Source organism: Vicugna pacos, chromosome 2 (genome assembly GCF_048564905.1).
Source record: "Vicugna pacos chromosome 2, VicPac4, whole genome shotgun sequence".
NCBI lineage: Eukaryota > Metazoa > Chordata > Mammalia > Artiodactyla > Camelidae > Vicugna > Vicugna pacos.
This window is the reverse complement of record NC_132988.1, coordinates 87,491,165-87,518,823: the sequence shown is the minus strand read 5'-3', so window position 1 is coordinate 87,518,823 and position 27,659 is coordinate 87,491,165. Positions and strand designations below refer to the sequence as shown.

The following is a 27,659-nucleotide window of genomic DNA, read 5'->3' as shown; positions in this document are numbered from 1 at the left end:
GTTAGTATGAGTTCTTTACATATTTGGATATTAACCCCTTATCAGACATAACATTTGCGTATGTCTTCTCCCAGTCAGTAGGTTGTCTTTTCGTTTTGCCCATGATTTCCTTCACTGTGCAATAGCATTTTCATTTGATGTGGTCCCATTTTTTATTTCTGCTTTTTGTTGCCCTTATCTGAGGAGACAGATCCAAAAAAAGTATTGTTAAGACTGATGTCAAAGAGTGTACTGCCTACGTTTTCTAGGAATTTTTGGTTTTAGGTCTTACATTCAAGTCTTTCATTCATTCTTCAAGATTTGTTTTGTATATGACGTGAAAAAATGGTCTATTTTCATTCTTTCACATGTAGCTGTCCAGTTTTCCTAAAACTCATTGAAGATTCTTTTTCCCCATTGTGCATTCATACTCTTTTGTCATAGATTAGTTGAGCATGTGTATGTGGATTTATTTCTAGGACCTCTATTCTGTTCCGTTGGTCATTTGTCTGTTTTTGTGCCAGTACCATACTGTTTTGATTACTATATTTTGTAGTATAGTTTGACGTCAGGAAGCATATCTCTAGCTTTGTTCTTCTTTTTTAAAATTGCTTTGGCTAGTCAGGGTCTTTTTGTGACTTCAGTGAATTTTAAGATTGTTTTAGTTCTGTGAAAAATGCCATGGATATATTGATAGAGATTGCATTAAATATGTAGATTGCTTTGGGTAGTATGGGCATTTTAACAATATTGATTCTTCTGATATATGAGCACAGTTTATCTTTCCATTTATTTGTGTCAACTTCAGTTTCTTTTGTCAAAGTCTTAGTTTTCAGAGTACTGAAACTTTCACCTCCTTGGTTAAATTTATTTCTAGATATTTCTTTTTGATGTGATTGTAAATGTGATTGATAGTTAATTATTACCATATAGAAATGCAATAGATTTCTTTTTTTAACATTTTTTATTGATTTATAATCATTTTACAATGTTGTGTCAAATTCCAGTGTTCACAATTTTTCAGTCATTCATGGACATATACACACTCATTGTCACATTTTTTTCTCTCTGAGTTATCATAACATTTTGTGTATATTTCCCTGTGTTATACAGTGTAATCTTGTTTATCTATTCTACAATTTTGAAATCCCAGTCTATCCCTTCCCACCCTCCACCCCCCTGGCAACCACAAGTCTGTATTCTCTGTCCATGAGTCTATTTCTGTCCTGTATTAATGCTTTGTTTTTGTTTGTTTGTTTGTTGTTTTTGTTTTTGTTTTTTAGATTCCACATATGAGCGATCTCATATGGAATTTTTCTTTCTCTTTCTGGCTTACTTCACTTAGAATGACATTCTCCAGGAGCATCCATGTTGCTGCAAATGGCATTATGTTGTCGGTTTTTATGGCTGAGTAGTATTCCATTGTATAATATACCACATCTTCTTTATCCAGTCACCTGTTGATGGACATGTAGGCTGTTTCCATGTTTTGGCTATTGTAAATAGTGCTGCTATGAACATTGGGGTGCAAGTGTCATCCTGAAGTAGATTTCCTTCTGGATACAAGCCCAGGAGTGGGATTCCTGGGTCATATGGTAAGTCTATTCCTAGTCTTTTGAGAAATCTCCACACTGTTTTCCATAGTGGCTGCACTGAACTGCATTCCCACCAGCAGTGTAGGAGGGTTCCCCTTTCTCCACAGCCTCTCCAGCATTTGTCATTTGTGGATTTTTGAATGACGGCCATTCTGACTGGTGTGAGGTGATACCTCATTGTAGTTTTGATTTGCATTAGAAATGCAATGGATTTCTGTACGTTAATTTTGTATCCTGTAACTTTACTGAATGCATTTATTCTAATAGTTTTTTTTTGGTAGAGTTATTAGAATTTTCTGTATATACTATCATGTCATCTGCAATTAGTGACAATTGTACTTCTTTTTTTTCTAATTTGGATATCTTTTACTTCTTTTTCTTTTCTGATTTCTGAACCTAAGACTTCTAGTACTACGTTGAATAAAAGTGGAAGAGTAGGCATACTTGTGCCTTACTGTAGAGTAAAAGCTCACAGCTTTTTACTGTTGAGTATGATGTTAGCTATGAGTTTGTCATAAATGGCTTCTATTATGCTGAGGGATGTTCCCTCTATACTCACTTTGTTGAGAGTTTTTATCTTGAATAGATGTTAAATTTTGAACTTTGTCAAATGCTTCTCCTGCATCTATTGAAATGATCATATGATTTTTGTCTTTCATTTTGTTAATGTGGTATATCACATTGATTTGTAAATATTGAACCATCCTTGCATCCTGGGATAAATCTCACTTAATTATGATGTATAAGCCTGTCAATGTATTATTGGATTCAGTTTGCTAATATTTGTTGAGGATTTTTGCATCTATGTTCATCAGGGATATTGGCTTATAATTATCTTCTTTGGAGTGCCTTTTTCTGGTTTTGGTATCAGATTAATACTGGCTTCACAGAATAAATTTGGAAATATTCCCTCCTCTTCAGTTTTTGGAATAGTTTGAGATGGTAGGAATTAACTTTTTAAAATATGTGGTAGAATTCCCCAGTGAAGCCATCTTATCCTGGACTTTTGTTTATTGGGAGTTTTTTCTTTTTCTTTAATCACTGGGTTAATTTTATTACCAGTAATTGGTCTGTTCAGATTTTCTGTTTCTACCTGATTCAGTCTTGGAAGACTGTATATTTCTAGGAATTTATCCATTTCTTCTAGGTTATTCAATTTGTTGATGTCTAATTGTTCATACTTTTATGGTTGATTGTGTTTCTGTAATATCAGTTGTAACTTCTCCTCTTTCATTTTTAATTTTATTTATTTGGGCCTCCACTTGATTTTTTTTTTGATGAGTCTGGCTGAAAGTTTATCAATTTTATCTTTTCAAAAAACCAGCTCTTAGTTTCATTAACTTTTGTGTGGTTTTTTAGTCTCTATTTCATTTCTTTCCACTTTGCTGTTTATTATTTCCTCTTCCTACTAACTTTAGATTTAGCTTATTCTTCTTTAATTCTATTAGGTGTATAAAGTTAGGTTGTTTACTTGAGATTTTTCTTGTTTCTTGAGGTAGGTCTTTTTTGCTGTGAACTCATCTTGTAGAACTGCTTTTGCTGTGTCCATGGATTTTGGAGTTATTTCTGCTTTTATTTACCCATGATTTTTTTTTAATTTTCTCTCTGATTTCTTAATTGACCCATTGGGTTTTTAGTAGCATGTTGTTTAATTTCCACATGTTTGGTTTTTTGTCTAATTTTTTTTCTATAACTGATTTTTGTACGTGTTTCATAAGGGAAAAAGAAGGGGTGTTTTTTTCCTATCCTTTGATCTTGGGTGTATTTTTGGAAGATGATTAAAGGAAGCAAATATGAATCCTCATGACTCTTAGTAGAGAATTTGTGCCTAGGGAATCATTTTCCCTGAGTGTAGAGGTGGGAAACAATACCATTTCCTACTGTGAGCATTAAAATTGTTATCAATTAATTCCATATAAAGTTAGAGTTCCAGTATAGAAGTGTTTCCATAGTGCATCTGTTTACAACACAAGCTATATTCTTTTAATGTACTTTGGATTTAATTTAAGCCTCTCATGTATTGCTGGAAATTTTGTTTGTCGGCTTTCTTGATCCTTCCTGGCCTGTGTGATGTTAAACACAGTCATTTCAGAATATTGTAGGTTGATCACGTTGCGAAGATGCTAGGAATCAACAGAAGAATCTTGAAATAGGTTCCTAAGTAGGAATTGAGAATCTTCTGATCTGCAAGTGTTTTCTTACCCACTGACTTTAATTTCTAATATAAAGAGCAATGAAGGTGATATTTGTAAAGCATAACACTTATTTTTGAGATTACTTTGATATCTAGAAATGTATATGCTCTACATAAGTAGAGCATATTTTACTGTAACAATTATCTGAACTTTCTGTTGCGGAATAACATTTAAATTCTGTTTCAAACCTAATTTTCATAAAGAAGACAATCTCCTAAAACCATCCATCCATTTAAGTAAGCTATCTCTTAAAATTTAACCAGCCATATCTATGAGGTATTTTTATTAATTGACTTTTGTCCAAAAGAGACCTGAATGCTTTACTTGGTTTTGCAACATTTTAAATTACATTCGGGATTTCTTGGCAGTGACACATATATATTGCATGATATTTATGATGAAGTTTAAATACTCAATTATGTCTTTCTTGTTTTCTCTGATATAATATTGAGTATTTTTCTTATTTCATACACATGCTGCTTGTGGGCTTGGATGCGAATATTCTTTTTCAGCTTTGAGGCATCATTGCTTATTTTGCATTCTATAAGGCTGTTCTTGAAAAGCAAAAACTTGAAGGATTGCATCTTTTCCCTACATCTTAAATGTAGAAGCTATACATTAGCTTCTATGTATACTTTTCTCCACTATACGCATAGGCTTCATGAAGTTGGATGGGTTTTGAGTGGTTAGGGTTTTGGAATAGTTCTTGATTGAAATAAAGGTCTGTCTTCTAATTATAAAGTAAGTATATAAGTTCATGGTGAAAAGTAAGGGCAGTTACAAATGATACTTTAAAATCATCTACTAATATACTACTTCAAAGTAACCAGTGTTAAAAATTTTTTAAATGTTTTTAAAATGTTAGAATTATATATAGTTGAAATGATACATATACACAGGTCTAAATCATGGTTTAAAATCATATAAACTTTAAGGATTTTCTTGCTTATAAAATTTATTTAAACATCCTATTCACTAGCTGTATTATATTTTCATTTAGATATACCACAATTTAACAGTTTCCCTTTTTCTGGACAGTTTGGGTTAGTGCTCCTTCCAGTGCTGAACTGATCATCTTTCAGCTGAATTTCTTTATGGTATATTACCTGTTGGCTCCAGAAAATTAAAAGCAGGCCAGACTCTCCCCAGCACTATGAGAAAGCTTGCCTTTGTTGAATGCTATGAATAAAGAAACTCTGCTGCATTAAAGGCAAAAAAAAAAAAAAAAAAAAGCAAACAAAAACAACAACAAAAAAAAACCTAGCTCTTCTTTAATTGCTATTCTTAGGTTACTAGTGAAGTTGAAAATATATATTTTTTCTACTTATTTGCAGTGTGTCATTTTCTGTGTTTGTTCATGCTCTTTTCCCAAGTTTGCTCTGTTGCAAATATTTAAAACCCCAAATGAATAATTTCTAATACTGCTTTTATACAGAATTAATGTAAAAAGTAGGCCATTGTGAGTGATAATAGGACTTCTTAGGGTGAAACTGAAACAAAAGAGCAGATCCTATACATTAGCTGTGAAAATTTTCAGATAGATAACAAATCTGAATAAATCTTAGTTCTTTTAAGGTCTGAGCATACTATCATATACAATTTTAACAGGCATAAAATCTTGTGTTCAAATTGAGTTAAATAATTTACGACACATTTGTAAATAATGACATAGTTGGGAAATTAACAAAAGGCTACTTATATATGTGTGAATAATAAAACGGTAGTGGAGGGAAGAGCTGGATTATTTTACGTGAGCTGTCACTGACTTGATGTGTAATACTGGGCAATCAGTGTCCTGAATCTCCATGTTCTTTCTTCTAAAATAAAATATTTACTTGGATAACTAAGTTTTTTTTTCCAGCTTTAAAATTCTGAATTTCCTCTTTAAGTTGCTAAGCCTTATCATCTTTAAAATACTTTTCCTAACCTGGTAGGAATGTTGGCATCAAACGATTAATAAGTGCTCTCACAATAGTAAGAATAGCTGCCACTCATTGACCTACGTGCGTTCTCGTTAACTCCTCACAATAAACTGAGAGAGGAGGTCTTATTTTCCTGATGGGGAAACTGAGGGTTATACAGTGCCTCACTGGGGCTGAATGGTTAGAATCAAGATTTGAACTCATAACTGAGCGAAAAGCTTCTCTTTCCACTCTGCTAGCTACCTCTCTCTTGAACAAATGTGGTGGTTTGCTAGAGACCAGCGCTTCCAGCAGTGGCATTATTGGTATTTGGGGTCAGATTGTTATTTGCTGTCAGCTGCTGTCCTGTGCATTATAACAGCATCCATGGCATCTGTCCCTTAGCACTCATCCTCTCAGCTGTGGTAACCAGTGATGTCTCTAGGTATTCCCAAATGTCCCCGAGGTGGGGTGTATGGGGCAAAATTCCCTTCAGCCAAGGATCACTGACTTAATACAAGTTAAGTCATCAACAGTCTCAGAATAAATATAATTATTATCTCTGGCAAAGGGAGATGGCTTTAGGTCATCTTGGATTTCAAAGATCAGGACGGAATTGACCAAGTAGAATCCCAGCAAAGGACCCCACTCCATCATTCAATAATACTTCCTTGCATACTTTTTTGATTGCATGACCTTTTTGTGTGTGTGTGTGTGTGAGGGTAGGTAATTAGGTCTATTTATTTATTTATTTTTAAAAGAGGTACCAAAGATTAAATCCGGGACCTCATGCATGCTAAGCCTGTGCTCTACCACTTGAGCTATACCCTCCCCCACTTGATTGTGCGACTTTTATCCTTTTGAGATTTTTCTTGTTGGAAGAGTACTCATTCCTGGATGCAGAGTATACCACCCTGAACCTGGCTAGAAACTAATTAATTAATTTAAATATATTCAATGAGTGCTTGTCATGTACTGGGCATTGTCCAGTTGCTGGTTAAAGCAGTGAACCAGATGGTCTTGTAGAGGAAGCAGATATGAAACAAATAATTATAGCTCATTTCCCCTTTCTTTATCTATTAAATAGTCTGTAAAGCATATCTTTAGAATCACAATACAATTTACACACACGTGCACACACACACACGTATGCACACAGTTTATCACAAAGAGCTGAAGTTCGCCTTCTTTCATACAAGTGAGTAAACATACCACACTAGGAAATTTGTGTTCTTCTGTTAGTTTAAAAAGACACTCATGCTAGATTTCAAAAAGAGCACTTACCTGGAGTCTAACTCCATTTCAGAACTGACTTGTTTATCTGTTGGTGAGTTTTTTAATGCTCTTAGTATTTTCTGCTCTGAGACCTGGCCATAAACATGTCACAGTTTTTCTCATGAGGATTAATCTCTGCAGTATTTCAGGTAATGAGGGAATCTCATGAACTTCATGTCTGATCCCTCTCCTGAACTGTGTGCTCCTTGAGAACAAGAACCATGGAGTTTACATAGGACTTTTCATCATTTTGGTTGCAGTGCCTGGAACAGTATTTGGCTTACATATGGTAGCCTTTTAGTACCTATTTCTTAAACAGATAGGAGGAAAAGAGATCTCTGAACAGTGAGAATCAGTTTCACTAAATAAGTCTAAAGTTTCTGTATTCTGCTCCCTGAAGACCATTGAGGTTGTTAATTCAACATATTTGTTTATTGTAAGGTATTTGGAAGTAGGAGTTAAATCTTTTTTTATTGAAACTTAAATTTTGATAAAGGCAGATATTTGGGCAGCCAAGAGAGATACAAACATGTGAAATCAGATGTGAGCATTCAAAACAAGGAGGTCTTCAACTGCTGGATGAAAACCTTTGGATATACGTCTGAAGACCCTGAGGGCATCACTATATGAGAGCACTTTGCAGTAATTGGTGCTTTGAGCTGTGGTGCTGATTTCTCAGAGAATTTATTTAAAATGCGGTATAAAATGTAGGAAAATTGAGAGTGCATTCATAATGATTTCTTGCCACGATGAAATTGTTTTGATACTTGAGGAATAAACCTTAAGCCTTCTGAAAAAAATACAACTTCCTTCCTGAGAGTTTTAGAACAAAGAAATTCAAGTACCTTGGCTTTTTTTTAAAAAGTTTTATTTCCTTCCTTTTGCAGTCTTGTCGGTGGCCATTTTAGGGTTACATGCTGTAGATCTTAATATGAACTATAAGACCTTGAAGATGCATGATAAAAGCTGTAATGAGATATGAAATAACTAAGTTTATATCACATCTAGAGTTGGTGTGTTTAAGATTGTTGAAGGTATTCTGGTCTTTACTGCATGTAAGGGAGGTGTTGTTTTATTCATTCATCTGTATGTGCATTCCACAAATTGATAGTGGAAGTCTACTCTGTGTCTGTTAGTGCTCTAAGCCTAGGTTACATCCATGGACAAAAAAGAAATTCCTACTCTGCTGAAAGGGGAGACAACAGTAGCTCAAATACAAAAACAGTTATATATTGATAGAAAATGACTTAAGAATTCTATGAAAAATGGAAGGAGAATAGAGATTGCTGAGGCAAGTCTGTGTAGAGGGTAGAGTAAAGGGGAGAAGCAATAGGTTGGAGAGGACATTGGGAGGCAGATACATATGGCACTGGTGGCTGTTATTATAATTAAGATGGGAGCCTTTAGAGACTTTTAAATTGTGGAAATGTCAGGTTTTAACTTGTGTTAACACGACAGGTAATAGTGTTGGACTAGGTGATAGTGGTGGAGGGGATGCTGAGTGGTGAGAATCCGGATGTATTTTAAAGGTAGAGCCAACAGAGTTTGCTGACTGACTGTATGTGGGTCGTGAGGAAAAGACAGGACCCAGGATAACTCAAGGCCTTTCAGGCTGAGGATCTAGAAGGATCAAGTTGCAGTCAACTAACTGACAGGGCTAATCTGTAGGGTGATCAGGTTTTGGGGAGAAATATCAGGAGCTCAGTTTTGCATGTGACACCATCTGGAGATGAGCCCAAATGGAGTTGAGCTGCCCAGGTCCGTGCTGGAGGGTGGTTATGTGGGGGCAGTCTAAAAGCTCTCTTCTGATGGCTTTGGTTTTCTCAGTAAAATAGAAACACAGTCATCAGCAGGAAGGAAGTTGAGAGGGAGGTATGGAGAATTGAGAAGAGAGCCTGAAACAGTTGTCTGTCAAAGTGGGAAAGTGAAGAGACAGAAGTGCTGTTGCGATTGGTGTGTATGGCCAACTCGTGGTTCATGGTCAAGAATTTAAGGTAATCTTAATCAGGGACGTTATGTATTTCTCTCAACCACTTTCAACTTGTAGGTACTGGAACAGGGTATGTGGAGATTTACTATAAAGGCTCTGAATGTAACTAGGTTCAGGGGTTTGCAAAGACAGAAGTGAAAGAGGAGCTAAGAAGTTGAGAGAATGTACAAGGAACTGATAGCTGTGTTGACCACAGAAGTCAGACTGTGTAAGCAGGGAAGTGAGACCAGGCAGGAATCAGAGGCAGGGAGAACATGGTGGTGGGTCAGTTGCTTATAGGTCTCTGTGGGATCAGAGGTTATTGAAATCAGGGTGAAAATGAATCATTTATTTTTATTATTTTTATATAGTGTATCATGTTTCAAATATACGGAAAGAGCTTCCTATTGAATGCATCTAATGAATTTTTTAAACTTAACTAAACACAAATATTTGAATTTATTTGTTAACTTCAGTCTTTCTAATGAAGCATGCCTTTGGTATTTTTTCCTTCTCAATGACATAAGTTCTTTCTTCCTTACACTTGTCCTTTTCTTCCTCCCAACCCTCACTTTCTTTGGGAGGCTGCCGGATGCTGTGTGCTTCCTGCCAACCTGTTGCTCAAGAGTCTGTCCGCCCTGTATCAGAGCCTTCTAATAACTGCAGAGGCTGTTACTGCATCTGAGATACTTGGGTTAGACTTGGACAACCACTTAACCAAGCTGTGTCACTTGGGTGAGTTTCTCACTCTGAGCCTCAATTTCCTCGTATTTAAGTGGGGATAATAATATGTGCTTTGTTGTAAGGATTAAAGTTAATATATATTTATCTGTAGCACAGAACTTGACATGTCTTTATGAACTATAGATATTGTTAAGACCTTAGGTTTATTGAATTGATAATGTTTTATTAGAGTTGAAGAATCAAATCTCAAAAGCATACAATTCTGTTGTTTCAGTAGCACATCGTTCTAAGAGCATCTAGGATTATCAGTGTCAAAATATAGTGTTAATGTTTGCTGTCATTGACATTTTAATATGTGTTTATGTTTTTTCAGCTTATTAAAGAATAAACTGAGACACATTGGGAACTCACTAGGAGTATAGTGAGTTTTTTTTTTAAGTTCCCAATAACAGAGATACATCATTTAATTATAGCATTTTCCCTGTCTTTTTGCTGGCTTCATTCAGTTTTGAGCTAAAGCATCAGCCAGAGGTAACTCATTTAGATGTGTGGTCCCTTCAAGAAAGCTGAGGTTTGTTGAAGAGAGATAATGAAAATTTCAGTGACTGAGTGGTGTGTGTGTGTGTGTGTGTGTGTGTGTGTGTGTGTGTGTGTGTGTATGTGTGTGTAAGCTTTATTCTCACACAAGAGAATGGAGGAAGTTTTTATGTTTAATGTAAGTTTGGTAACACTAAGAATGGGTCACTTTTTCCAGTGTAAGACAAGGCATGTATATACCCATTATATTTTATACTTCTGTCTTTCAAAATAAACGTACTGTCTTTGAAAATTCTGATTTGACTCTTCACCAGCAATGATGTAAGCCTGCCACTCTTTGCTGGGGAGGATCCCTTCCCTCAGCCTGAGTTAGAGACTACTTCTGTCGTATGAAACAGTATCTTGTATTTCTGTCTGCTCAGTAAGAGTGTCTATTTTTCAGGTCGTAGTTGTTGAATGAATTGGGATTGAGTGAGCTTGCTTTCAGCACTCTTTTCCAGAAAAGGGTATGTGCTGGGTGGAGCTGACCTTTCCCCATTCAGCATCCTAAAAATGACAAAACTGTCACAAAGATTTCTTTGTTAGTGGTCAAGGAAGCTATGACTTTGTTTCTTATCTACCTGTATAGCACTTCCTTTCATAATAATAATCACCAATTATCAAAAGTAATCACTTTAGATCGATGTTTTTGGTGATGCCCTTGCCTGGCCTTTTGTTTTTACCTAAAATATAGACGGTATGCTTCTACTGGAGATTTAGTTCAAGAAGTTCAGTTAATAGAAAATGTTAAACAGCATGTAGAACTCCCAAGATGACTTTATTTGGCAAATCTGATTCCTCCCACCTAATGAATAGCCCTGAGGATTATATGACTTTATTATTCAAGAGCCACACTTTTTCCACTAAATAAATTGACCCTTGTCATCACCAAAGCCCGTATCAGATATATCTACAACTGTCCATATTTATCTTCTTTTCCAAAGATGATTCAGGGTGAAGGAAAATACTTCCTCCTTTTATAGAAAGGATGATAGTTACGAAGAGAGCCATGCCGACGTGTCACCCTGACACCTGATGCAACAGAGGAAGCAGCAAAGATGTCAGATGATCTCGCTACCATCATTATTACCCTCAGATAAGGAGTTGACGTAATAAGCCTCTTAGAGAGAGAGTTGGACGAGTCAGAGATGGTTCAGATTGGAGCAAGCCCAAGCTTATCAGGGCTCACTGTGCTTAAGGGTGGGTTATCTGTGGTTGATACACAGAGCAAGGAGGCACTCAACATCCTGAGTCTATGGCAAAACAGTTCTATCTTATTCTCAGAAACCCACCGCTATAACATTTCCCTATACTTTTTATTGACCCTGGTAGATAGTAACTTCTCTTTCTTCCAATGATTGGAGCATATAAGAACTGTGATACTGTGTTGGTACTTTTTCATCATGGTTGAGAAGACACTTCTAAATCTGTCAAGGCCGGGACCCATTGTTCTCCCTCGCTGAGCTTTTGGAAGTGTTGGTTGAAATGGATTGTAACTCTATTCGACCTGCAGAAGGAGTCAATCCTGAAGCCCTTGTCACCAACCTTTGGGGATTTTTGTGTAAACTAGACCTTTGCTATTATTGCAGCCTTCGATGAGAGGGCCTGCTTGTATCAGCTGTCAAGTCGTTGGTACATCGCCTTGGTCTATACTCTGAAAGGAGATGAGCTTTCCCAAACCATGAGGGATCTGTAATAAACTGATCACTCTCACTTTCAACTTGACAGTTTGAAATAAATTTGCTTAGAGCAGTGGTTCTCAGAGTCTGGTCCTATGCCCGGCAGCACCAGCACTGCCTGCAAACATGTGAAACATGTAGATTCTTGAGCTCCAGCCCTGACCTGCTGAATCAAGACTCCAGGTGTGGTTCAGGACATTCTGGTGCGTGCTGGAGTTTGACAGCCAAAAAAAGAGCGTCTTGAAATGACTATACATAAGGACGTTTTTCTTTTTAAGACAAGTGAGCTCATGTATATATTTCAAGTTGTTTGTTGGCTGGTGATGACCTCAGACATTTTAAAATACTAACCGGGTCCAAGGGAATTCATTATCCTGTATTTACCTTTGGTAATCTGCCCTGCCACAAGCTTCATTATTAAGCATTCATTAAGGGATATGTCATTTTAGGTATGCTCTCTTACTAGATGATTTCAGTTTTTCATATCATCTAGAAAAAATAGACTACAGTTAGAAATAATTTAATCCTAAATGATTGTATTTGATTATTTAAAATTTTATATGTAAATAGTATTGTACAGTCAAAACTTGCATGCCCTGGTTTCTGAAACCTCTTGGACCTTTTGTTTCTTCCTCTGAAAAATGGAAATGAAACTCCACACCAAGTTGTGAAATTTAAATAACATGTGAAATGTATTTCATGAACAGTAACAATCATTACAGAAGTGTTAGCATTGCTTAGAGAACAAGTACTTAGTTCATATTTATTTACACTTATTTCTGAAGTTAAATGATTTTATGCTTAAAATTGATAGCTTGTAGATTTCAGAACATTTTCATTATTGTCAATTTTTTAGCTTCTGTGAGTAAAAGGAATATTAGATCATATAGCATCATGCAGACCTACTGCTGAGGGCAGCATTAGACTGTTTCATAGCTATTAATTACAGCTTGTTTCTTCAAAAAGTTTAATTAAAAAAATTATGAATCAGTACATTTTCACTGTAACAAAGAATAGGAAGAAAAGTTAAGTCTCTTCCGATTCCCTTTTTATTCCCATCATAAGATAACCAGTATTTGTAGCCTCATGTGAATTGTTCCATACTTTTATCCATATCGGTGCGAAGGTGTATAAATGTACACATATCCAGGCAGTTTGTGTTAAGTGAAATAAGCCCAGGCCAGGCCAGTTGTAGATTCAACAACGCAGTAAGAAATTGAACTTACACCTGTGAATCTGTAGTACAGTGAGATGGCCCTTGGTTACTAGTCACTAGACCCTGATCTGCTGATGTGGCCCCCTTTTCCCGCCTAAGAATTTGAAAAGGCAATGGGCTTGTGTTCCAGGCTCTTGTGACCCAGCAGCCTCGTCATTCCCCACAGCTGACAAAAGTACTAAACGATCTTCATGAGGAACCAGGCAGGTGATGGGAGCTGTACCCACTCGCTTGTGTCTTAGATCTTTGCACATCTTGTTTACTGATTAGGCAGTAAATCAAAGGGAAACTTAGACTGTGTCCAAGTTCCCATTTTCCCCAGTCTTTGAACCCAGGTCAGTCATTCTGGTCTGTTCCTCATTCATTTTTACAAATATTGGATCGTTATATTTATATTTCTCTGCCATTTGTTTTGTTTTGTTTTGCTTCAATACATGATAGTCATCAGTCCAGGTCAGTGGTTGGAAAGATGACATTTTTAATAGATGCATAATAGTCCATCATGTGGCTAATGTTATAATCTAGTCCGCTGTTCTCCAGTTGAAAGATGTTCACGATACTTCCAGGTGGTTGTTAGTACCCCCAAATAAAACAACTATAATATACATTCTCGTACATTTACTTATGGGTCAGACTCCCCAGAGTGGAATTGCTGTATCAATAGCTGTAAGTATTTTAAATTTTAAGGGATACTGTCAATTTTTTGAGGGGGAGTGGAAGATTGTAGCAATTCACACTCCCTTTGCCAGAGAGTTTGTTTCTCCCTTTCCTCACCAGCACTGTTTATAGTTACTCATTTTAATGTTTATGAATAGTATGGATAAAAGAAGATGTCTCCATGATAGCTTCAATTTGCAACCCTCTGGTGACGAGTGAAGCTGAATGTCTCTTCATATCATGGCCCTTTGAATTTCCTCTTTTGAGACTTGCTTATTCATCTTCTTTGCCCAATTTTATTGGGCTTTTCATTTTTTCTTATAAACTTGTATGAATAATTTGGATATTAGGAATGTTAAGAGTTTGCTAGTTATTATAAGCTGCATTTGTCTCTTGATTTTTTTTTTAATGACTTGTACCATATAAGATAGATAAATGAATACATTGTCTTTCCTCACTTCTTAGGAAAGTTTTTCCCAGCTAACAATAATAAAATATTCTAAATTTTCTTTTGGTAACTTTACTGTGATTTTTACATCTAAGGTTTTAATCTATCTTGAGATTTGTTTATTAATTTTAAATTTATTAAGTTTTAAAAATTCATTAAAATATTTTAATACAAATCGATTTTTAATATAGAAAGTTAGGAATTTTGCTTTCTTGTTTCCAAGATGGATGACCATTTATTCCAGAGTTAGTAAACAAATTACCGTTTTCCCACTGAATTGAAATTCCACTTTTGCTATGTATTATCTTCCTATTTATACAGGGATCTACTTTTGGACCTTCTGCATTAGTTTTCTATAAATGACCACAAATTTCTGGCTTAAAACAACCCTAGCTCATTACTGTATTGTTCTGTAGATCAGAAGTCCAGGTCCAGTGAGACTGAGTGTTTCACTCACCTCCTCAAAGACTGAGATTAGGGTGTCATCCAGACTGAGTTCTCTGATAACGCTGGGGAGGAATCCACTTCCAACCTTATTCAGATTGTTGGCAGAATTCAGCTCCTTACAATTGTAGGACCTAGGTCGCCATTTCCTTGCTGGCTGTCAGTTGAAGATGCTCTCAACCCCTCAAGACCATGAGCAGCCATTCTTTCGAGTTACATTTCATTTGCTAAATTTTATTGAGTTTTTCCATCAATATTCACAAGTAATATTAGTTTATAATTTTCTTGTGGCAGTTATAAAGTTCATACATACATATTTTTAGTACATACAGGTATTTATATAACGGTGATAAATGATTATTTCAATAAAGCATTTTTTCTACCATATAATTGCCTTGCTGTGAAATAGTATTGCAAATTGAGTGTGTGTAGCATTTAGTTTGTATTAATCTCATATCCAATCCCTCTCTCCTAGTGTTAACATGTATTAAAAATCTTGATCTTTAGGATCTATGATCATATTAATTAACTTTTAAATTCCAGATAAAATGCTAATGTCAGTTCCTTAAAGCAAGATGTCCAGAGTCAGGTGGCTTTTGACACTGCATTTCTGGATAATATTAGGCTTCAAGTGGCCATGTTGAGCCCAGGAACATGCAGTCTTCTTAGCATAGTTAATCTTTAATGGTATTTTTCCATCACTAACCAACAGCCAGTTTGTTGTAATCCAAATTTTCACATCGTAGTAGTTTGTTCTTAAACAAGATGAAGTTGAAGTTAGGAATGGAGACTTCAATAAAACCTGTGTAAACTATAGCTTTGTTCTTTGTCCCTATCTTTAAGGACTCACTTAGGACTAATGTATCCAGATCTAAAATATTCTTTCTTGTTCTAACTGATAAGAATTGATCTTTAAGCCGTTAGTTCTTGGCATGTTAAAATTTTTTTGTGTGAATTTTCAAGGCAGGGTTTCAACCACTGGCAGAGTATCAGGTCAAATAAAGCATAGGGCAGTTTGGTTTATTAGCAAAAAACCATGGCAAATCAGCTCTTCGAGGAATGGGTTAAATCTTAGAGTAAATGAATGATGTTCTTGAAAGATCCTAAAAGTGCTTCACAGTAAGTTAGAGCTTTTGTCTACGAAGTTGCTCTCTTTACCCCAGGAACCATTGGGGCGGGGCGAGTGGTATTGCTCTGCTCAGCTGGTTGGTTGCCTGGCAGGCTCTCCAGTTCAGTGAAGGGCAACCTGGCTAAAGCTGCATGTGACCAGGTGGTTGAGTGTGAGCTACATACGGTTTGAGAAATTAAACACAGATGAGTAACTGAGTATAGTTGTTAGTATCAGTACTGTGCATACCAATTCTCAATGAATACTCATGAATAAATCTTGGGCTTGAGAGAAAAATGTCCCAGATAACCACCACAGCTGTTAATCTTTACTTAGCACTTACTAGGGTTCACACACTGCTCTAAGGGCTTTACATACATTAACTCACTTAATCCTGACAACAACCCTTTGATCAAGGCTAGCTGGCAAGTGGAGGTGGCGAGAATTGATGTCGGCATCTGGCTGGCTCCTGAGTCTCTGCTCTGAATCACTATTTACTATTTATTGACAGTATAAATCCAGTAGGAAAGGAAATAATGATTTTCTGAAAGAGTCCTTCAGGCCCGGAGAAGCAGACTCCTTCTGCTAATAAAGGTCAAATGATGCAATCACAAGCTGAAAGTGATTGCTTCTGTCTTCTCAAACTTTGATCTTTTCGTTTTGCTTCGAATGGAAGGGAAGCCAGGCTGAGCTGTGAAAGAGGAAACGGGCTGCTTTTGTTTCCATTTCCCACACTACTTGCTGCTGCTTTTCTGTAAAATTCAATGATCAGCTGCCGCTGGTTGATCATCTCACTTCGGCCAAGCATTAGACTCCGTGGAGTCTGGAAAGGACTTAGCCGTGTTCCCTGGCCTTAAGAACAAAGCCACCCGCCGCGCCTTGTAGCAGGTACAGTGACGGCACCGTGTGTGGGACTGTAACGGGCACAGAGAAGGGAATGCTTTACTGTGTCTCCTGTGTCACTCCTTTTCAGTCTCCCCCACTCTGAGGTAAAGCTAGAACAGTCTAGAGGATGAATAGGGGCTGGCATGGTGAATGGGTGTATGACTGACCAGCCTTCCAGAAGGAGGGAGCAGCATTTGCAAAGGTTCAAGGTACAGGTTATACCTGGCAATCTCCTTAATAAGTCACCTGGGTGCTTATTAAATTCCACCTTCGTGGGCCCCATTCTGTATCCTCTGAATCAGACTCTCCAGAGGAGGAGCCTAGGGGACTGTGATTAACAGGAGCCCTAGGGAGTTCTTGTCAGGGGGAGCTTGGAAAACATCACACAAGTGGCATACGGTTTGTCCATGAGCATAGAATGAATTTCGGGGAGAGTGGCTGAAGATGAGATCAGGTGGTATGAAGGTCATTTTATGTCGTGCCTATCTTTGGGGATTGTTTGAATTTCTATTTGTAGCCTACTTAACACTGCTTGCTTCTCAAGTATCAACAGCTACGTTGAACGAAGCATTTACTTTAGACTTGGACAACTTTATTTAATTTGCAAGCAGTGTATCGAAAGTTTGGACTTCAGCCCAATTTACAGGGTTTCCAACCTTGACTTATTTATGCTGAGAAACAGCCAAGGAGGAGAGTGGGGAAAAGAATTAATATTGTTTATCTCCATTGTGCCCCATGACTCTTAATGGTGTCTCATCTTATGCGTTGGCAAGCTGAAGCCAAGAGGTTAATTATGTCGGCCACATAGCTATTAAGTGATGCAACTGATCACTGGGTCGATAGAGCAGAAGGAATTTGATTTGTCCAAAAGTGGTGATCAGAGTGCTCACTCACTCACTTAAAATAGGTGAACTGGAAAATGCAGGGTTTAGGTCGGGGTATAGTGAAAAAGCTTCTGACATTTGTTACCATGTTAACATTAAATATGTGCCCAATATTCTGTATTTTTTTCTGTTAAAGAGAAGCTAATTTTCAGTATTTCATGTGAATTTATCTCCATTTAAACATTTTTGTCCTATATTCAAACAATTTAAAACAATGTGTTTGCCAACAGTGATGCCCAGCACATCATTGGGTAGAATTTCACTTAAGGGCTGCTGGTGTGTGATTCTAGATGAAATAATCCCTAAAGGCTATGCTTTAACATGTCATGGTTCTTGCTGATTCGTGATGAGGTATGATTTACTGTGATTTGCCTTCCTTTCATATCTAAAGAAATGGTTCTCGAATATTTATGTAGAAGATTAATAACAGAGCTGTCTCTAAGTATCAGTACACTTTTAACTTTGCTAGGGGAATGTGGAAAGATGAAAAGGCCACTTGCTTCTGGCTTCTTGCTACTGGGAAAAGGGTTGCCCTCCCCTGAGCCTTCCAGTCCAACTGCTGTTTTTCGATGCCTTTCTGCCGTAAGAGGAGCTCAAAGTGGATCCGTCCACTTGTGTGTATACTTTCAACCCATGTGGAGCCACATGCAACCAGTGTCTTTCCAAAGGATGTAGAGCAGCAAGTTGGTGGACCTTGAAAACAATTCAGTACAGCTTGGCCTGTATTAAAATGAGAGAGGCTGAAAAAGAGAATTGAGTAGAAGGAAGATGGCATGCCTTGCAAGTAGGAAGGGCAAGAATTGCTTTTGGGACTTTTGTTTCAGGTCTTTGTGTGTATGTGTGTCCGTGTTCCAGGTTGCATCATAGAATATATTTCCCACCGACCTGACAGTTAACTAATTTTGAAAGCACTGAGCTAGAGTAACTAAGTAGATCCCTGGTCAGTCCTTCTCAGTCTAAGATGGTATAAATTCTAGGCTGGAAATTTCAGAGGATGTTTACCACGTATTGATTACCCATGTACATGGTCTTTTTTCTTCAGTCCCTTGAGAACACTAACAGATTATCATGTGTAGATCAGTCCTTTGATCCAAGCATCAGTTTTCAGGAAAGAGCGGCAGTGCTGAACGGAGGGAGAGTCATTACAAGATGGTGAGCTGCATGGCCTTGGAGAGCAGGATGAGACTGTGGCTGAGGGAGGATGCCGAGCAGGGCAGTGAGCCAGCCCCAACTCTGTCTCCACTGAGATTCCTTGAGAATGCAAAGTGGGAAGGGAGAAGACAATGTGTGAGTGAACAGAGCACCTAATGCAAGTTTACAGGCATTGAAAAGGCGCAGGGGAAGGTGGACCTACAAATACTTCGGCAGTGAAATGTTTTCCATTTGTACATTTGCCTCTTTGGAACTGAGTGAATGGAGAAAGATAAGGTTCTTGAGTAGGTTTGTGAAATGAAAAGCTGATTGTTTTTGTGAGCCAGTGAGGATTTTTGCTAGTGTGAGTTTGTTGGATACACCATGAATGACCTGAAGTCAGCACCTCCCACGTACAAATCATTTCTAAGTTTGTGTTCTCAGGAAATTGTATTATGGAATTTAAAAAATCTAAGTAGAATCTAGATTGCTGTATGAGATTGTGGATTCTAGAGGGATACATACTCCTATGTCTTAATAAGAATTTAATTGCAAATGAGAACTCTTTTAAAGTTTCCAGAAATAAAATAAAATTGTATTAATTTCAGCCTTCTGTAAAAGAGGAGGTTTGTCATAATGGTCATCTGATGGGATGAAATGCGTGAAAAGCACATAGTGCTCATGTTAAGTATTTTACAGTATCCGTTGATTCACTGGTAAAGCACTATCTTGCGTGCTTATTCTGGGGGAAGATTTCTGGATATTTTATGACCTACTTTAATAACTCAAGCTCTCATTACTAGTTATAGGTTAAGAAGCTGTTTTTACATACAGTTGACCCTTGAACAATGCAGATTTGAACTGCAGAGATCCACTTATACTGGGATTTCTTTCAATAGTAAATATTACGGTGCCATCGGATCCCAGTTGATTGAATCTGCAGATACATAGGAACTGTGGAAATGGAGGGCCAAGTACCAGTTATGGGTGGATTTTCTCCTCTGAGGAGGGCGGGCACCCCTGACCCCCCATGTTGTTCAAAGGTCTACTGTATTGGAGTGAATACTAGGCTTTTTGAATTACTTCAGAGATAGATTTTTTTTTAATTATATTGACGTGATAGGGTTGTTTTGGCCAATCAATGTGTATTGCTATCTGTGAGCAGATAAATTTGAGAGAGCAAACTCCAAAGGACAGAGACCTGATAAGGACAGAACCTTTTTTGCCTTGCTTCTGTCACTGGTATAGAAGTTCTAAGACCGACTTCGTGGATGTTTTCTCTCGCTGATGACAGAGGCTGCGTGTTGTGAGGCCAGTGTCCAGACACACCGTTGGCGGCCATTGTGTTCTTCCTATTAAAAGTGACTTTCTGCCTCTTCCTTGTTTTTCTTACTTTACTTTAGATCATATAAGTTTTAAAGCTCTGATGGACTCTTGTAAGATTATTATTTGGATTCAGCTTATTTTCTGTAAATACAGTGATAAAGTGATGCTACATGACTGTGATCTCTTGGCTGCTCCAGGACCAGTATAGAGGAGACAAGTGTATGGGCTAAATGGATTATTAAAAAATATTGATTGACTAGAATTACTAGACTAAGACAAGATCTTCCAGTGCTGCGAGGTAATGATGTATGACTCATGATCCATGAAAGCTGGGTGCAATCTTAATATCCTTAGGGGAAAACTGTTCATTTCTGATTAGTTTAATACTTTAGAGAAAATAATCAATAGACATGTTATAAACTTAGAATGAAGCTTAGGGAGGAAGCAAACTTAAATAATTTGCCCAGACTGCTTCAGTACCTTGAACACTATTTTGCACCTGGAATTACATTTTCTTTTTGGAAGTATAGTTGATTTACAATGTTGTGTTAGTTTCTGGTGTACAGCATAGTGATTCAGATATATATATATGTTATGAGTGGCCTTTTAGGTACTCTCTCGTCACTTAGGTAACCAGGTAATCAGCTCACGGGGCAGATGGTGTATGCTTTATTTTGTAAAGATTTGGTTAAAATGGAGGTCCAATGACTGGCTTTACTTTCACATTTATACCTTGAACCATTGGGTCATTTGTTTACTGAGTATAGAAAAAAATGAATTTTATTATCATTACTCTTTTCTAGACTTTCCGGAGGCTAACGAGGAGTGTTTTAGTGGGATTTTCTTTGTTTTGCTAGATCACCGACACAACGTGGATCTCGCCACGTTTTGGACATGACTGAGCTTCTCCAATGGGCCAGATATCACTGGCAGCGGCTGGTCAGTGGGACACCCAGGGACGACGATGAGAGGCCGTACAGCTATTTCTCTCTGCTTGCCTGCGGGGGCAAGCCCTCTCGGACCCCCAGAGCGGCGGGAAAGCACCGGGTGGTTGTCCCCCACCTCTGGCCCTTCAAGGACGAGTATGAAAAGTTTTCTGGAACCTACGTGAATAACAGAATACGGACGACAAAGTACACCCTTCTGAATTTTGTGCCAAGAAATTTGTTTGAACAATTTCACAGGTACTTTTATTTTTTGGAAAAAAAATAGAATGTCTTTGTCATTCTAGTTGGTATATAAGATTTTTCATTTTCGTAATATTATATTTGCCCTAAGCCTAAAGCTTACGGTGTTACCTTTGACGATTCTGGCGGAATCTGTTGTGGAACAACGACCCCTTACATTCACAGCACTTTATAATGAGTAAGATGCTTTCTCTTGGTGAGAGAGATACTGTTTTCCTCGCATTACAGATTGGGAAACCAAGTTAGACACTGTGGTTTAGCCAGTGGTGAGAAGACGAGCCTTGAGTCTTCTTGCTCTTGCTTTTGTGTTCTTTCCATGAAACCGCTGTGTTTTGATTTTAGCCTTTTCTTCTTGATAATAGGGGAAGACAGCTCTGAAGCAAACCAGACGTAAACTGTTATTAGGTGAAACAGCAACATAATTCAGTTTACTGTGTGTTTATTGAAGCCATCCTGTAAGTTCAGGCACTGAAGGAAATGCAGGTCTAAATGGTGCTTCTTCCCTTATGGAGTTTTATATTTAGCACAGGAAACAAGATTTGAATACAAACGATGAAAAGACATAGTGGATATGTTGAGTGTTATAAGCTACCAGCTAGTAGGGAAGCCTCAAAAAGAGGAATAATACTATTAGCTAGAGCCGTAGCAGGGAAGTGGCATTTGAACTTAATTATGAAGGGTGAGATTTTCAAGGCAGAGTTGTCTGCAAAGCACGCTTCAGATGGAGGAAGGAGTATGGGTAAAAGCAGAATGGCAGTAGCCGAGATTTGCTGGAGGCCTGGGAAGTGGTCCTCTCTGCTAACACAGTTAGAGGCCTACTGAAGGCAGAGAGAACATTTAGGAAGATGCTGCATATATCCTGGTGAGTTGTAATGGAGACCTGGACTCAGAACAATGTGGGAAGGAAAAGAAGGGCCATCTATTATGAATACTATGGGTTAGATGTAGGGAATTAAGTGAAAGGAGTAAAAGATGATGTGAACAGGTGGAGCTGTGATGACCAGGAGGATTAACAGAAAAAGTAAAGGCAGGAGTCAAAAGAAGCTTGACTGGAAGATTGTTTTGTTTCGGGAAATGTTGAGTTTGAGCTGCTAATGTAAGTATAGAGATTCTCTGCATTCATTGTTCATTCCACGTATCTTCCTCCTCACTTTTCATTCTATGTTCATCCATATACATTTATTGAACAGAGGATATGCTTAAAATACAGATGTGAATTTGTTGAATTAATGGCTTTAAATGCTGTGGGTGTTTCAGTCTTGTATGGAGTTTGTAATCTAGTGCACTTGATGGAATTAGGATGTGGAACTTGAACAGAGTTCAGGGCCCAGCACTGTAGAGTTGGATGCAGTTAACATGGAAATAATTGAAGCCACAGAAGTAGCAAAAAGGGCTAAGAAAAAGATGTCAGCGTGAAAAGAATTGGAGATAAGGAGAAGTGTGCATAGATTATTTTGAGAAGTTTGATCAATGGGAAAAATAAGTGATACAAATTCAAGGGTCATGCAGGTTTGAAATTTCCTTTATTTCTTTTAAGGAAAGAGGCTGCTTGAATTTATCTTAGGGGCCAGTGGAGAAATATTTGAATATTTAAAATAGAGGAATAGAGGAAGTTCCTTAAAAAGTGGTTCTGAATAGCAGAGTTGGTCTCAGGGGGAAATAAACTCTCAGCTTTTTCTACTTATTTTGAGCCTTGTTTGAATGTAATATTTGGACAAACAAATTAACTTCTGAAAGTGAGAGGTGGTTATTGATTTTTTTGTTTTTGGTTCTGTCTTCTGTTTCTACAGCACGTCAATTCTGAATTCCCTTCAGTTTTTTGAACTTTTCAAAAAGAAAAGAATACTTCCTATTGTGCTTTATGTGTTATGCTTTATATTATGTGTTATACAACTCACAACTGTCACACGCCAATATTTACTATTATATATTTAATAAATACGACCTCACATTTGTTAAAGTACCCCCAAGCCAGGTGGCTGCAGGGGTAATGAATTGTTCATTCAGATTTGTTAGATTTTGCTGGTTCTCTCGGTTTAATAGCATCCAGAATTGACCAATAGAAACTTGTGGGTGGACCGTAAGGTGTTTTGCCTCTTTTGCTCCAGGCTTTGATGTGATTTGTTAACCCCTTGTTGTGTGTGTTTGGGTTGCAGAGCCGCCAATTTGTATTTCCTGTTTCTAGTTGTCCTGAACTGGGTGCCTTTGGTAGAAGCCTTCCAAAAGGAAATTACGATGCTGCCTCTGGTGGTTGTCCTTACAATTATTGCAATTAAAGATGGCTTGGAAGATTACCGAAAATACAAAATTGACAAACAGATCAACAATTTAGTGACTAAAGTTTACAGTAGGTAAGTGTAACAGGAGCTGTGCTGGGGAATAACATGTATCATTTAGAAATATGCAGAATGCTACTTTTTTTCTCCCTTAGGTGTGACTAGAACCCTTTTGGGGGTGGGGTGGTATTTTCAACTAATATTAATTAAAGTCCTACAGTGAATTCAATCCAGGCATTATAGGAAAACAATAATGGATATGCCATTGTCAACCCAGGAGCTGATAAAACCAAAGCTATAATTTAACCATAAATAGGATTGAAAGAATTAAACTTCAAACTCTAAGAAGGAAAACAAGCAGATAGTTTTAATCCTAGATGCTACAATTTGGGATTAAGAAGAAGATGGGGTATGGAAAATATGAATGGATATGAGAACAAGATGGGATATGAGAAAGAGAAGGCAAGTTTCCTGTTGAGGAAAAGAACTGTGAAAAATGGAGAAGAGTATTCTTTTTTTGTGTGCACAGAAAGCTGGAGGCCTGTAAAACCCTTCCTGTTGCAAGAGCAACCGAGGGCATTCATAATAGGAGGTCTTTCCAGGAGCATATCTGCTCTGCTGGAGACTTGTATCTCCAGTATTTATGGCATAGCAAGCCTGTGTAGCCAAGAAGAAAGCCCATTCAGGTGAATTTTCAACCATGCTGTGTGTATTCGCCCACATTTACAGATGTTACAATGCTAGTGTCCAGAGGCAGGTATTTCCAACACTGTGATGTATTCCTTCAAGTCATGTGCACATTGTTTGTGAGAAGCAGGGGATGGTTTGAAAAACTGAGATTGTACGACATACATTGTTTTTTTCTAATTCCTTTAGCCTAATATTACACCATAAACACGTCCCATGTCTTTATCCTTTAAGAAAGTATTTTTAATAGCTGCAATGCCTTTAATATGACTCTAAGGTAATTTAAACATTTCCCATATATATATAATTTTGAGAATGTATGCTTCAATGAGGATTCTTATACAAAAGTGGTAAAGATCTATTATTTCTGCATTATAATTAGAAATGGAATTACTTGATCAAAGAGGAGGAATCTATTTCAGTCCTTATTTGCGTGGCTTTTATGAAAATGAATTACAAAGTTTATAATGTTAATTCTCTGGAGTTCCCTTTCATGAAAAGTGTATCCGCTTCTTTAAAAAGTCATTATTGGAATAGATCTGTGGAATTCTTAATCTAATATGTTAACTGCTTTACAAAGAGTTTTTGGTGTCATTTGAGAGTTTGGAAGTTTTATGGAGTACTCTGGGGTTAGTGAGTATGTTCACTTGGCCTGAGGGGAGTAACCAAGTAAAGGGACAGTAATGAGAAATATAAAGTTAGAGAGGGAGTTGGAGGCCTCCTGTGGAGGGACTTCATCACCAGGCTGCTGCTTAGACATTGAATGAAAGAGTTCTGCAGAGAAACAGAATGAATAGGAATAAGATTTATTATAAGGAATTGGCTCATGGGATTACGGAGCCCAAGAAGTCCCACTGGCTTCCATCTGCAAGCCGGAGTCCCTGAAAGGCCAGAGAGCCAATGGTATAGATCCTGGTCCAGGTCTGAAGACCTGAGAACCGGGAGTGTCGAGGGCAGAAGATCAGTGTCCCAACTCAGTCAGGTAGAGTGAATTCTTTCACCTTTCTGTTCTATCCACGCTCTCAGCAGATTGGATGATACCCACTGGGGAGGGCCACCTGCTTTACTCAGTTCGGCAATTCAAATGCTAATCTCTCCCAGAAACATTCACAGACTTACCCAGATAGAATGTTGAACCAGATATCTGGGCATCCCGTGGCCCAGTGAAAATGGCTTATAAAATTAACTGTCGCAGGTGTTTTCCTTTAGTGTTCCAGAATCCATCTTTTGGGGAAATAAGTAACATGATAAAAGTTGTGCTTTAGGAATATCAGTCCACTCGGGTCGTGAGTCTGGCTTCCATATAGATTTGCCTCTGCTACTCAGTCCAGGGCACTAGTGGGAGTAGATGTTAAGTACAGGAAGAGATTCATAGAAGAGCCACTGTGAAGAAGAACCCAATGGAATTTAGTGAACTTCGGTGATTTTTTTTTTTTAGCTTCAGAGGATAAAAGTACCACTGATAGAAATAGGAAGCATTAAATTCATCTCAGGTAGAAAGAACTGGAAATGATAACAAGACAGGCATTATAGTGGAAATGCCCAGTGGACCAATAGGAACGTCTTATAGAATCTCTGGAAGGAAGGAAAGGCTACAGAGAGAAATCTGAAAGTCATCAGTCCATTTAGAGGTGATTTTGAAGTTGGGAGTTTGACTTAGTCCTCGAGGGAGAACATGTGAAGAGCTGAAAGATGAGCTTTGAGTGCAAAGATAGCACCCATTTCAGCCTTTGGGAAGACTTCACAGGTCCCCTTGGAGAGATGCTGTCGCCCTTCTGAGATCTCTGAGCATTTGGCATATTTCTTGGGTTCACCTCAGTGCTCTGAAACACACTCAAATTTATAAGGTATTAATTCTAAATTTTTCAGACTAGAGATTCTGTTCTATTCTACTTTCCAAGTCACAGTAAAAAGATATCTAGGTTTAAAAGTCTAGTTTTATAATACGCTAGTGTATTCTGAATAAATGTTAGGGTCATTGGACTGACCAAGAGTTCAACCAGATGACATAAGTTTTTTGTTGTTGTTTTGAGAGAAAAATAACTCAGTCTTGTCCAGATAGTAGAATTGTCTTCAATTTTATATGAACCAGTGATTAGGGAAGGCTTCTCTGAAGAAGTGGTGTTCAAGCTGAAAACTGTCGGATTCTGAATGTTGTTCATTATTAGAATTCTTCAGTGGCTTTCCCCCCAATTTTTTAAAGACCTGTAAAGAAAACAGAGTAACAATTTTTCTCTTTTATGACATGATTTGAGCTGTACTTAAATAAGGAAAAATTAGTTCTTTTTTCTTTTACTCATGTCTACTCTAAAGGGAATCAGAAAAATTGATGTATAGAAAAATGAAAAAATAGTAAAAACCCATGACTTTTATTTTAAAGTCATGGAGCACTTTACTAAAACAGGGCTGTGAATTATTCGATGACATTTAAATGCTTATTATATGCCTGGGAAAGAAAGGTGAATGTTGTAACAGTCTCTGCCCTCAGAACATAGCTGTAGGGAATACTATTTCACAGTGATTATATGATGAACAAAACCCATATTTTGACCAATTTTAAGATAGCTACTGCCAGATTTAGCGAATGGAAAGAATACTTCCTATACATATTTTGAAGTACAGATTCTTGTACATAAATAATTGCTGATTTTCAGTGCCACTTTAGAGTTGATACTGTGTGTGTGTTTGCTTTTCTAGGTTCTTCTAGAAAGTTCTAATCCTTGTTTTCTCTGCAGTTGTGTAGCCTTGGGCAGATCACGTAAACTAGCTAAATTCCAGTTCCCTTCATTCTGAATAAAACAGTATAGGACAGTATGCATAGTACCTAGCCCTTTCTAAGTGCCAAGTAAAGGGTAGCTATTGTGACTGTTGTAGGTGAATAGTGACTATAAGCTAGAGTTTTGGCACGTTATCAAGTCATTTAATCAATATTTGAGAATTCCTTAAAACATTGTATGATTTTATAAATATTAAAATTGCCTAATGGAAGAACTGGTATAATTTTTTTTCCCTCAGGTATCCTTTTATACATAGTTTGGATCTATTTTAGACAATTTGCATATAAATTTATATGAGATGCAGTATTATTCTCAACTGTTTTAAGGTCTAGTCCAAGATACCACTTTATGATTGCATTTCTTAATAGAATCGGATATCTCTTTATGTCTTTTTATTATATTCTATTTAGTTGGCTTTTGTTTGGTGTTGTAGAAGAAATAATGCCTATATTCTACCCCCCCCCCATTTGTTCTTGGAACAAATTTTAGAATTACAAAGAAGTAAAGGTGGGCTATAAGACCATGCATTGCTGGTGTAAATGAGTTAACTTAAATTCCTATGAAATACAAAGAAATTACTTTAGAGGACAAATTATTTCTCAGAAAAATTAAGTTGAAAGTATGGGGCCATTAAATTTTGCAAGCTTTTGGAAGAAGCATATTAACATTTCTGTGCAGATAATTTGGTTCTTATTTGTAATAGATAGTCTTTCACAAGGTGCTTAATTTTCTTTGGGAAACTCTCATTGGGAAATAGCAAATGTTACTATAGAAATTAAA

At 37.3% G+C, this 27,659-nt stretch overlaps 1 protein-coding gene across 4 annotated transcripts in view; it reads left to right on the top strand.

Moving 5' to 3' along the window:
* ATP10D (ATPase phospholipid transporting 10D (putative)) overlaps nucleotides 1-27,659 on the top strand; it is a 94,970-nt gene that overhangs the window by 5,705 nt on the left and 61,606 nt on the right. For all 4 annotated transcript variants that reach the window (XM_072944456.1, XM_072944443.1, XM_072944454.1 and 1 more), the window contains exons 2-3: nucleotides 20,810-21,136; nucleotides 23,296-23,490. In XM_072944456.1, the coding sequence (XP_072800557.1) occupies nucleotides 20,847-21,136; nucleotides 23,296-23,490 (485 nt within the window). In that variant the 5' untranslated portion in view covers nucleotides 20,810-20,846. The remainder of the gene's footprint in view (nucleotides 1-20,809; nucleotides 21,137-23,295; nucleotides 23,491-27,659) is intronic.